The 12,561-nt window shown below is 51.2% G+C and overlaps 1 protein-coding gene across 4 annotated transcripts in view; it reads left to right on the forward strand.

The window, feature by feature from the left end:
• Positions 1–12,561, forward strand: part of TM6SF1 (transmembrane 6 superfamily member 1) — a 30,274-nt gene that overhangs the window by 11,718 nt on the left and 5,995 nt on the right. For 2 of the 4 annotated variants that reach the window (XM_082736207.1, XM_082736206.1), the window contains exons 4-9: positions 1,122–1,225; positions 2,796–2,878; positions 3,501–3,622; positions 5,361–5,465; positions 7,387–7,479; positions 7,669–7,788. In XM_082736207.1, the coding sequence (XP_082592333.1) occupies positions 1,122–1,225; positions 2,796–2,878; positions 3,501–3,622; positions 5,361–5,465; positions 7,387–7,479; positions 7,669–7,788 (627 nt within the window). Of the gene's footprint in view, positions 1–1,121; positions 1,226–2,795; positions 2,879–3,500; positions 3,623–5,360; positions 5,466–7,386; positions 7,480–7,668; positions 7,789–7,984; positions 8,454–12,561 lie in introns of those variants that run through there. The other 2 variants (XM_082736208.1, XM_082736209.1) reach the window with 2 other exon arrangements.

The raw sequence follows: 12,561 nt of genomic DNA on the forward strand, positions 1-12,561 counted from the left end.
GCGGAGGGAAAGGCGTTCAGGGGGTTGGAAGGGCCTGCGGGCCGCCCAGTTCAAGACGCCCACCCGGCTGCCAGGAGAGGCAGCTCCGGCTCCGAGGGCCAGGTGTGTCGGCGGGAAATGAAGTCATGACCTTGGAGTGGATTGTCCAGCCAGAGCACGTCAGAGAGGGAGCATGCGGGCCAGGCATGAACACACGAGTGCGGCTGCTGTGTTCCTGCCACTTCCTCCACGGTCTTTATTCCATCTGATTCGTGGGGACAGACGACGGGGCTGTCCCTGCCCTGGGCGCGTGAGGCTTCAGTGGGGCCCCTCTTGGCTGCTGCAGACGGGACGGAGGGCGTCTCGGGGGTGCACAGGGCAGGACAGCATGAACGTGGAGGGGAGGAGAAAGGAGAACGGGGGGGGTCGGAAGGACACCAAACCCCTGCGAATTAGCCCGTGGCTGTCTGCGGGCCGTCTGGAGGAGGGAAACGTAGCGCACGCCGTAATGTCACGTTGATAAAATTAATTTCTCAGAAGTATGGCTTTTGATGGTGTGCTGCATGCTGATTTTCGCCATGTGACCTTAGGCCGGTCCTACGACCCCTCAGAGCCCTGTTTTCTCGTGTGTAGAGCGGACTGAGTTGTGTGTGTCCCGTAGGATGGCTGGGAAGGTTGGGGGAGTGGGGTGCCCGTCTGTCTGTCTGTCTGTCTGAGAGCCCGGGTGCGGAGCAGCTTCAGAGGCGCGAGCCTGGGGGTGGCCATGCGGCGCAGCTGGTGGCTGGGCGGGCAGGGTCCCCTCTGCAGCCCCACCGGCCAGAGCCGTGCACCTGGTCACAGATCTGACTCGGCCTTGGTGAGTTAGCTGTGCCACCACGGTTGCCCGTGATGTCACCTGCCTCGTGTCACCGCCCACGCGTGTCACCCAATGCATCAGACGATGGCCAGGCAGGCTCAGGGCTCTCCCACGGGCATCTTCAGCAATAGCGGCTTCAGGGCGAAGTGTGGGACTTGGCCTTGGTTCGTCTCTGCGGACAAACCCAAGCCAGCTCCCTGTTCCGCTCTCCTCGGAGCCCAGGCCGGTGTGTGCGGTGCGGTCTGCGTCCGACTGAAAGCCGACCACTCTTTGACTCTCTCCTTAGGGTGAGCCGTATCTGAACACGGCGTACGGGCACATGATCTGCTACTGGGACGGCTCCGCTCATTATCTGATGTATCTGGTGATGGTGGCGGCCATCGCATGGGAGTAAGTCCGTCCGTCCGCTTGTGTGTCCCTGTGTCAGCTTAGCCGCCGAGACGTGCTTGTGTAAGGAAACCACAGGCGGGGCAAAGGCACGAACAGGTACCCAGGAATGGGGAGATTCGCTCCAGGGACACAGGCTAGACGGAGTCAGCACAAGGTCTTTCCTTGGCACCGCTGCCTTTGAACACGTCCCTTTGGACGACCCCCAGCCATAGGGACAGCTTGGGCAGACCCTTCCACTTCTGACTATTGTCTTGTAAGGATAGGCTCCTCTCCAGGGGGCTCCTCGCATGTTCATACACGTGGGCCTGAGGCACGAGGGCAGTCTTACGTGGTGATTTCTGGTTTCTGGGCATCCGTGCCCTCAGTTGTGATACGCCAGCCTGTCGTGGGGGGCACGGAGGTACGCTCTCCGGAGACCCCGGCCCGGGACACTGCATGGCACAGAGCCCTCAGGTGAGTGGCGCTCTCACTGGCTGAATTCGTGGGACTTCCCTGCCCATGGTGACACGCCCACTGCTGCTTTCTGCTGGTGTCCCTGTCCCCAAGAAGGTGTACCCTTTGGGGCAGGATCCTCTCAAGCCGGCCATCTTCCCAGGCCTCCCCGTGGCTCCAGGTTGGAGAAAACGATGGATTCTTGCCCAGACAAGGTGGAAATTCACCTCGACCCACCGCCTGCCCCGAGCCTCTGCGCCCTGAGTCATAAGCCCAGGGACAGCTCTAGTCCTTCTGGGACTCTTCCAGGTCCTAGCCTGTCTCTTCATGAACGTTCCCAAGCCTCCAGGGCGCACATCAGGTGTTTCTGAGAATGCCTGGGCTCTGCTTGCAGGCGGCCGGGAGTGGGTCGGGGCTTCTTTGGGTCCACTTAATCTCTGCTGGGAAGGTTCTCGCCGGTCCTGCTGAGAATCCCAGCCGTCGTGAACTGGCCTTTTGGGAAGCAGCAGCCGTTGGCTTGGGGCATGGGGCAGGGCAGAAAGCGCAGTGTGGCCCCTCTGCCCCCCTTCAGAGAATCTCCCTGCGGACTCTCATCACCCCTTACAGAGTGGGGATGAGCAGGGGTACCAGCCGGAAGAGCTTCTGGCCACCCTCCCTGTGAGGATTCGGGGTCTGTGCCTGCCGCTCCGTTAGGACACGGGCTGGACGGCCCTGAATGCTTCATCCTTCTGACACCAGGGGAAGTCCACTTAACATCCTGTTACTCACACTTACAATGCCTTAAAGCATGGAACCAATTTCCTTTCTGTGCGAACTTTCTTTTTCCTTCCCTGCCGTGAGCCTCACAGGACACAGTGGAATGCAGGCCTCTCTGGACCGTGACTGACCGTGTTGTAGTTTAACAGGTGATCAGGGTAGACGTGTACTTCCTATCAAAAGGACACAAATAGGGTTCTATCGTATCACAGATGGGCATGAAATTTGACCACTAGGGCCCCTTAGGGTTGACTGATGACTATCGGTTCAGTAAGCTGCGATTCGTACACTTTACTAGTTAGGGTAATGCTAATCACGTGGGTCATCTTTTGCTAATTGTATCCTAACTCGAGTGCACTAAGCCAAGATTTTTTCGTTGCAGGGAAAGTTATAGAACCATTGGCCTCTACTGGGTTGGATCTATTATCATGAGCATTGTTGTTTTTGTGCCGGGAAACATTGTGGGTAAGAAACTTCACCTTAAAGTTTATTCTCCTCTTCTGAAACAATGTTCATAGACAGAGAAGCTGTCTGGGTTGTTATTGCAAGCCTACCAGACAGCGGCATGCCGAATTCTTCCTTTTCCCCTCTGTCATCTCACCTGTTAAATGCTTTTGAGCAACTTTCAGAAGTGTACACTGATCGATAAGACAATCAGCGACTCCTGACGTTTAGGATTTAGAGGGGGTATTTGTGTCTGTGGCTACCTGCAGTGTGCAAATATTTCTTACAACTTTTTTTTTTATCGTATGTAACTCTTTGACACATTTGATAAATGTATTTTATTTAGTATTAAGAGTATTAAGGCTCTCAAAAGCTAACGTGAAGGAGGTTATTGTTTATGTGTGTAAACACTCAGGGCATTATATTAAATATTCTTTAAAAAATATGGTAGCTAGGATGTGCTGGTAATGAGTACCTTGTAGTTTTAAATTGACGTGTTTTATTTGGTCTCATAAAGAGTATTGCCTGGTCCACAGCACAGACTTAAAATTACTTGAGTTGAGTGTCCTGAACGTTACTCGTGTTTAGAGATGTTTTTTGGCAAATTTTTGACTTTGACTTTTTCTTTCTTTCTTTTAAATAGGGAAGTATGGAACCCGCATTTGTCCTGCCTTTATCTTAAGCATACCGTATACTTGTCTTCCTGTCTGGGCTGGTTTCAGAATCTATAATCAGCCATCAGAAAGTTATAATTATCCCTCAAAGGTGATTTTATTATGTTAACTGTAACCTGTTCCCAAACTCACGGGGCTCGCCGACATCTCCTGGTTACTGGCTCGAACCGTGCCTCCACGCACTGGACCATCCGGCCAGTCCATTTGACGGTGCGGATTCTGGACACTGGTCACAGTCAGTTACAATGGCAGAGATGGTCTGTTTCTGTCTGAACACATCTGCTGCAGCTGGACGGGCTGGGCTTTCTGGAACTCCCTGTGCCACCTGTCACACTGGCTGTTCCCATCAGATCCTGCTTTAGTGCGTGGACTGTGTGGTTTTTCTGAGGCGCTTAAAGGCCTGGTGTTTAGGCCTCTGGGCACCCCTTGCAGAGAAGCCAGTGCCTTTACCGCCCCAAGGGGAGGCTGCAGGGCTCCTGCTGGGCAGGGCTGCACACACAGCCTCAGGGTCTAATTTACCAAGGGATCCAGGCATCCGGAGACTGGCTACAGGACGTCTTCTGAGACACTTCCCTTGCATTCACGGCCAAGGTGGTCAAGGTGAAGCAGTGCTGGCTGGGCAGATACTCTGTTAAGGTCTTTACTTCTAAGCTAGTGACATCGAAGTTTCTTTTCTTCTTATTGGTATTAGACCCTTAAGCAAGATCCATAACGCAAAGTGAAACATGGAATGTGAATTACTAGCGATCTTTAGAACCTGATTATTTGGTTGACTCTAAGACTTAGTGGAGTTCATTAAATGCATTGTAATTTATAAACCTCATTTGTAAACAATTAGACACCTGCTGTGCACACTCAGGGTGACACACTGACATCCTTTTGAGGAATGAGGTTCCTGTTAAACAGCAGGAAGTACCCACTGCCTTGGGCTCCACCGCTTTTAAAACAATCTCCGCATCAGTGTATCAACACTGCTCATGCCATGAGACACAGAAAACTGTTCAGTATCATTTTGTAAATGTCCAGACACAGTGATGGGCAGGGAGAAATGGCCATCGTCACACAGCACAGACAGAACATAAATCCACACTCGCTCTGTGAGGCAGTTTGGGGCTGTCATCAGCCTTTGCAAATTTAACCCCGTTACCCAGAAATCCCACGTCGAGGGCCCTGTCCTCGGACGGTCGTCAGAGAGATGTGGTCAAGACTTTCCTACAGGATCGCTCATCATCACATGAACGGTGCAAATGCCCAGATGTCCGACAGTGAGAGCAGGGCTGAAATGCGGGGCTTCCGCGTCACACAATGTGTCAGGAGAGGTTTTAGTAATGTGGGAAAGTGCTTGTAAAGTAGGTAGATGTTAAGTGTCAAAAGGACAAATACAAAATTGGTTATACATAAAGTCATAATTTTGTAAAAAAAAAATACATGTAGATCAGATAGGTAAGTAGACCGATATCTCCAGAAACACAGTGGCTCCTAATAATGTGCTGGGTTTACGGTTTACCTTTTTAAATGAATGTATCTTACATTTATAATCACAAAACCATTACTGCAAGAAAAAAACAAAAACCAAAAGAACGATTCAGAGAGCGCAAAGGGCCCTTCAGGACCGCCGGGCCCCGTCTCCTCATGTCACGTGAGCAGAGCAGAAGCAGAGAGGAGGCGGGACACGATTTTCCTAGGTTGGGCGGCCAGTGGTTTATGACACGAATCACCCATCCAGAGAATTCTCTCACCGTCTAGCACCAGAGCGCTTAGCCGTCCGTAGATCTCTGATGCTTCTCTGGCGCTCTGGGCCTGCTCATTGGTACAAACTCTTATTTTAGGTCATTCACGAAGCCCAAGCAAAGGACCTGACGAGAAGACCATTTGATTTAATGCTGGTCGTGTGCCTCCTCCTCGCAACTGGATTTTGTCTGTTTAGAGGACTGGTAAGCGGCACAGATCACAGGAGCGTTAAAGAAAACATATATTTAATCCGGATCCCTAGTGCCCGGACAAAACCCGGCCCGGCTTGCTGCCGCGCTACCACCTGCCAGGTCGGCCCCCAGCCTTCCTCCCTCGGGGGTGGGGGGGCGCTGGGCTGCCACATGCACCTCCTTTGCCTCCTTAGACTAAGCCCACCCAGAAGTCTCTTCCTTCCCTGATGTTAGGGTGCCTGAAAAATGAGCTAGTAGAGTCTCATTCTTTTGGTTTCTTTGTTGTTTCTGCTTTAAATGTCATTGTCTTTGGGAAGGGTCGTTCCTGAAGACGCCAGTGACACTGTGGCACAGAGCATGCCTTGTGTTCTCGGGAGTAGGGACAGGGTAGTGAGGCGGGGTCCAGAGCAAGGAGTTAGAGTCCTGGCTGTTTCCCAGCTGTGTGGCCTTGGAAAAATGACTTAACCTCTCTGACCTCAGCTTCTTCTGCTGTAAAGTAACAGCACCTACCTTGCGGTGCTGGTTTGATGATTAAATGGGAGAACAAACATCAAACACTTAACAGAGGGCCTTAGACGTGGTAAGTGTTGACCACGTAGGGTCACTCGTTACGATCTTTATTGGTGGATGGTCCTTCATAATGCCGAGTACCATGATTTGCTCTTAATGGAAACGAATTCCAGCGGCCAGCACCATATGAGTAATTATACTCCGCTTCGGTGACAATGACTGCTCTCCGCCTGCTGGCTCACACAGCAAGTGTGAGGCGAGTGGCAAGCGTGAGCTGATGTACCTGACCCACTGTCTGGGGGTCCTTGAACCGTACGCTCTGTGCGGCTGGCTGGGTTCAGAGCAAGAAGCTCTGGTCTCCAGCAGTAGATCACCAGAAATTTCCCGGAGTCGAGTCAGCTAATGGGTGGGGTGGCACGGGGAAGGGATGTAAGGGAGAAGGCCGGAGGGTTTGCTCAGAGTACAGAGCGGTACAACTGTTTGTTTTTCTTAACTCATCTCCATGCCCAACATGGGGTTTGAACCCAGGCCCCCAAGATCAGCAGTCACTCGTGCTGCCAGCCAGTGAGGCGACCTTAAAACTGGTCCTTGGTTAGTTTGCTGTGGCAAAGAGAAGAGAACAGCAACAAAAACGAGCCCCGGCTGTAGCCCCGCCGAGCCTTGTCCGCTCCTCTGTGCGCAAGGAAGATGTGGGCGTGTGCGCGGGACTTTTGCAGATGGGCTTTTCTGCCTGGGCCTCTTTGTACCCATTCCATCACTGGCCTGTGTTCCCGGATGTCATCTAGGCAGGACATTTATGACCGAGGACACAAGCGATGCAGGAGGGAGGTGACTCAGAGGGACCTGATGATGTGCCAAGGAGACTGTGTCTCTTCCGTGGCCAGGAGTCTGCTGTGACCCACTCTGCTCTGCCCTGCTGTTCCCTCTCAAGGTGGACACGGAACATGGCTTTGCACAGGACCCTGCTTTCGGATCACCCTTTACTGCCCCCAGCGGCCATGTGCTCTGTGAGGCGCTGCAGAGCGCAGGAGGCTGTGTTTTAAATTCTGCAAAGCATAGTGAGAGGAGTTTGGGCTAGCGATGTCCTTTTCTTCCCGCACAGAACAGCTGGCTAGTTCTTTCTTCCCGGGAAGAGTGAAACTGGTCATCTGGCGGGAGCGGTGTTTTGGCCAGTGGGAATCTTGGCACTGAAGGAGTACCCAGGAATAGGGCCTCAGGTATTTCCTGCTCCACTGTTAACCTCTTCGTCTCCTCGGAGCAGATCTGCAGATCATTGCTTTTCTCTTCCCTCCTACTGATAAACTTCTGCTACCATATGCCGTTAAAGTGGTCTGTGGCTGAACCTGGAACCTTTAGCCCTCCCAGCGCAGGCTGAGAATCCGAGGTGATTGCAACTATGTAATGAATTTGTTTTTGTTCCCAGATTGCTTTGGATTGCCCGGCTGAGCTCTGCCGATTTTACACGCAATTTCAAGAGCCCTACCTAAAGGATCCCGCTGCTTATCCTAAAATCCAGGTCAAGTAGTTATGAAGCCCGTGGTCTTTCTAACATGGGTGTTCGGTTCTTTAAGAATGGGAACATGGGCACCCATGTAGGAAACGGGAGTGAATATTCTCAAAGATGAAACTGTTCATCTTTTGTGCTTTTCATCAGGCGGGGCTGACTGTAAAGTTGCTGATGATGTTATTTCTCTGTTCAATGCAGATGCTGGCGTATCTGTTCTACTCTGTCCCTTACTTCGTGTTTGCGCTCTATGGCTTGGTGGTTCCTGGATGTTCCTGGATGCCTGACGTCACACTGATGCACGCCGGAGGTCTAGCGCAGGTACTAAACATACCCTCCGTTCACAACGTCCGCTGGGGGTCTGGCTATCCTTGTCGGGAATCCGAGAAACATCTCTGCTTGGTGTTTCCGGGGGGTGGGAAGCGGGTCCTAGACTCGTCCCCTTCGGTTCCCCAGTGCCTTGGGAGGCATTTCTGCATATGCATTTCATTCAGATCGCGCTATAACCATGTGGCAGTGTGTCACCTGGCTGTACAGGGGAGGAAGCTGAGGCCCAGGGAGGTTAGCGATCTGTCCCGGTCACACACCCAGCAAGGGGCCCTGCTGGTTCTCTGGGGCGGTTTCCCCATCTCTGAACACCACGGCTACTAACAAGAATGGAGAGTTGTCACCTTGTAGGTGTCTATATCACACCAAAGATGTCAGAATTCTGTTGTGCTACCCTGCACTGAGCCAGGGAAACCGGGTTGGAGAACATTCTGCTCCCAGTCATGCCTCTCCTTCCCCCCTGCTACTCAGTCCAGCCCCTGGCCTCTTAGCACGGAACACTTAGCGAGCGTTCAGTGAATGCTTACTTCATTGAACTGGAAATAAAATTACCTATGGAAGTGCAATCTTACTCAAAGTACATTTTTACAAGCTAACAGTTGGCAAGACAAACCGATCTTATGAACAGGGAAGAAAATTATTCAGTAATTTTTCTTTCCCCACTTCTCACTATAAATAAAAAAGAAACAAATGAATCTATCTTGTAAAGTCACTCTTGCATCTTGCTCTTTTCGAGCAGAACAAAGCTCATCTGGACAGTGTCCGTCATAGTCCTGGTGTGGGAAGGCAGCACGACGCCCTGGCGTTTACAGGCTGGGAAACAGCTGTGGTGGTCAGGGGTTAACACTTTGAGCTAAATCCTTCTAGTGTGAGGTAATTCTCAATTACAGAATTAGAATATTAGTACCAAAAAGTTGGTACAGCATCTGGAAGTAAGGGTTCCTGTCCTTTCCTTGAAGGACTTAAGATGGAAGAGAACTACTATTTGCTCTTTGCAGGCCTCCGAACAGCCGACTCCTCAGGCCAGTATCTTTCAATACCAACTTAAGCTGACTTTTTAAAAATTTTATTTATTTGTCAGAGAGACAGCGAGCGAGCACAAGCAGGGAGGGAGGTGGGCAGAGGGAGAAGCAGGCTCCCCGTTGAGCAAGGAGCCTGATGCGGGACTTGATCCCAAGACTCTAGCATCATGACCTGAGCTGAAGGCAGATGCTTAACAGATTGAGCCATGCAGGTATCCCTATAAGCTGACTTCTGATTTTGTCTTTAGGCCAAGCTGTTCCCAGACTCCTAGACCGAATCCTAATCTTGGAGTTAGTGTCTAAAACAGCACTCTTGACCTTCCCTATGCCTTATCCTCCACGTCGCCCATCCCTGCAAACAGCCCTTGCCATGCCCTCACCCCTACGTGTAGCACATCGCTAGGCCCAGTTAGTTCTGTCTCCGGAGGAATCACACACCCGCTGCTTGCAGCTCCTGGCCCTGTAGTGGTCGTGCCCTCGTCTACTTACTTTGTGGGAGGCAAAGCAGGCTAAGCGTTCTGCTCACTTGTCTGGGTGAGGCCAGGCTGTGAGCTCTACTGGCATAGCCAATACTCAGTGGCTTAGCACAGTGAAGTCTGCCTTCTTGCTTGGGCAAAGGGCATGGGGGGTATTTTCAGGAGCCAGGCCTGGCATCAACATGACTGCAAGGGAAGCAGATCCTGTGGTCTTCCTGTGCATCCCAGGAGGCTTGGAGTGATGAACACAGCCCAAGCCCCGCAGTTCTGTTTGGTTTTTAAAGCCTCACTTAAAGATAAGAAAGGGACGGCTCAGGGCAGCTTGTTACTTGCCTGGGGTCACAGTTACTAACTGGCAGAATAGGGATCTGGAATCCTGTCTGACCCCAGTGCCCATGTTTCTCTCTACCCGTATCCTTCCTCTCATGCAGACGTTAGCCATGGTGGAGTCCTACCCATTGGCACAAAGCTAGACCTTGTGCCCCAGACCGGGGCTGGGAGGCAGGGACGCAGGAGCAGGGCTGTGAGGGCCGGGCTAGGCCAGGGTAGGCTGGGTTAGGGCGCATTAGGTGGGGAGAGCGCTTAGGAGCTGCGACAGGTCACAGCGGGGAGTAAACCTTGGCTTCTGTCTTCCTGGCCTCATTCTCCTGCGCCACCCAGGAGAGAGGGGCTCCCACCAGCCTCACTCTTACCTGTCCCTTCCTCGAGGATTAGCTTGCTCAGAGTTGATAGTCATGGTCCCTCTCCATGCCTGGGGACCTGCGTCTGCCCCATAGCAGGCCGTGTTGCAGAAGCCGGACTGTCCCCATCGAGGAAGCTAACAAGAGTGAGGCCACTGTTGGACCCAGTCAGGGGTCACTCAGGAGGCTTGGGAAGGTCACACCTTGGGGGCTTGGGGGTGTGCTTGAAGTGACAGCACTGAGACGAACCCAGGATTGTAGCTGCTGGTGAGGGGTAGGCTTGCAGCCAGGCCCAGCAGCTCTGGCCCAGCGCTCCTGGGAAGGCCAGGGGGCCAGCAGGCAGCTCTGGGCAGCAGCTCTGGGCAGCAGCACTAGCGGCTTCAGCCAGAGCCCCAGCCTTGCAGGAACTCTTCGGCTTGTCCACCACAGCCCAGTGCGACCAGGTGGCCGGAGGCTACAGACTAGATCCTACAAGTGCCAGGAGCAGGTTTCTCCCCACCCAGAAATGGCGTCGTCTGAGAACTGGGTGTCCGACCCTCCCAGGACTCTGCGCAGGGCCTTAGTATCTAGCTACTCCAGAGTTTAGCCAAAGGAAAAGTTATAAACCACCCTGGAAACAGAGTGCCCGCAATGAGACTGTCACGTAACTGGTTTTCTGCAGAGCCAATACTTGCTTACAAAACGAATTCTTGTCTTGGGAGGCCATCTGACACACTGATCACAGAGAACACCCTCCGTAACCCAACTCGCATCCCTCGCCTACTAAAACTGCCGCACTCCTTGTTTAGAAGCTTTATGCACTCACGATCCCACTAATTTTATCAAAGTTTCATTTCTTGAAAAGCCTAGTGGACTCCTAAGACTCTGATTTAATAGGGAAAAAAGTGAAAAATTTCTAGATCAGTACAAGTCAGTGGAAAAAACACGTTAAGTCCTTACAAGGTCCCTGATTTCAGATCCTGTACGAATCTGTAAAAATCTATAAAATCTGCAGTCTTTAAAAATCAAAAACATAAATCAAAAAGTAAAAGAAACGGCACCTGGGTGGCTCAGTGGTTAAAGCCTCTGCCTTCAGTTAGGTCATGATCCCAGGGTCCTGGGATTGAGCCCTGCATTGGGCTCTCTGCTCAGCAGGGAGCCTGCCTCTCCTTCTCTCTCTGACTACTTGTGATCTCTCTCTCTGTGTCAAATAAATAAATAAAATCTAAAAAAAAAAAAAAAAAGTAAAAAAAAATCAAATTAAATTAAAACCAGGTCCCATTTTACGCCAAAGAACCAGTGGGGACTTATTCATAACTCAAGTGTCTTTTCCTAGAAAATTCTTATTGTAGGATTAAAGTTCAAGTCTCGTTTGAAAAGTATTCCAGGTTGCTTAGATCCACTTATTATTAGTACCTTCTGGCAACTGAAGAATTTTTCTCTGCTAAAATATCACTGAGCATTAGAAAAAAAACAATCCAGTCAGTATGGTTAAGAGCACAATCTCTGGAGAGACTGTGTCATGTCTCAGCCTGTCCCTGGGGAGCTCGAGACCTTGGCACCTTGGATTCCTCTGCTGTGAAAGTGAGGATAATATAGGAGCTTTCTGCTAAAGCTCCTGGGGGTGGGGGGGCTGAATGAGGGCCTCTGTGTACAAGGCTTAGCACAGGGCCTGGCACAGAAAGCGCCCTGGGTCTTTGTGGCTGTTCCCATCGTTGGTTTAAGATTCCCAACAGGAGTCTGGAGAGGAAGTGCGTTGTGTTGCTCAAAGACTCATTCATCTGAAGCCATGTGGAACAGACATTATTACCTAAAGATCAGAGGGACAGGGAAAGAGATCTGGGATTGACTCCCAGTGGGTTTTGGCAGGGAGCCTGCTGCCCGTCCGGTAATACCCACAGCCCTGGAAGCGGGAACAGTCCCGCCTTGGGTGGGGCAGAGCCCCTTCCCACTCGCAGCTAAGACTCTCACACTCCCTGGCTACTGCGGGTGCTGTGTCCTTTCTCACAAACGGGTCTAGAAGCTTATCTGTGGAGAATCTGGTTGTAGAGTTGACTCTCCTGAAGGCGAATTTTATGTTTTTCCCTTATGGAAACCATTAGGAAAAACCTGAAAGATTTAGAAGAACATGGATAATTGGGAATACTAATGCAAATTCTAATTAGTTTGCTTCCAGTGTAATTCATTGGTAAACATCTTTATTTAGCATTAAGATTAGAGACAGACCGTCTTGAAATCGTCAAAAGGTCAGCAAGGGGATCTAAAAAACTAGAGCCCACCTGAGTGGTCAGCAAAGGAGAATGCCAGATCACGAACAGGTGATTCTCTTGGCACTGTCCTAAGCACTCCACAAAGATCAACTCGTTGAGTGGGCATAGCAACCCCTATGAGGTAGGCTCCATTATTATCCGACTTTTCTAGATGAGGAAGCCAAAAAGGTTACATACCTAACCCAAGGTCATGCTGCTGGTGGAGCTGGGATCGGACACTGGCCGTCTGGTTCAGATGCAGTGTTCTTAACCCCTGGACTGTGCTGCTCAGAAAACCCTAAAAAATGACATAGTTCTGGATTAACTATTCATATTTGTATCAGCCAAATAGTCTGGCTGT

Source organism: Mustela nivalis, assembly GCF_964662115.1.
Source record: "Mustela nivalis genome assembly, chromosome: 6".
NCBI classification, from domain to species: domain Eukaryota; kingdom Metazoa; phylum Chordata; class Mammalia; order Carnivora; family Mustelidae; genus Mustela; species Mustela nivalis.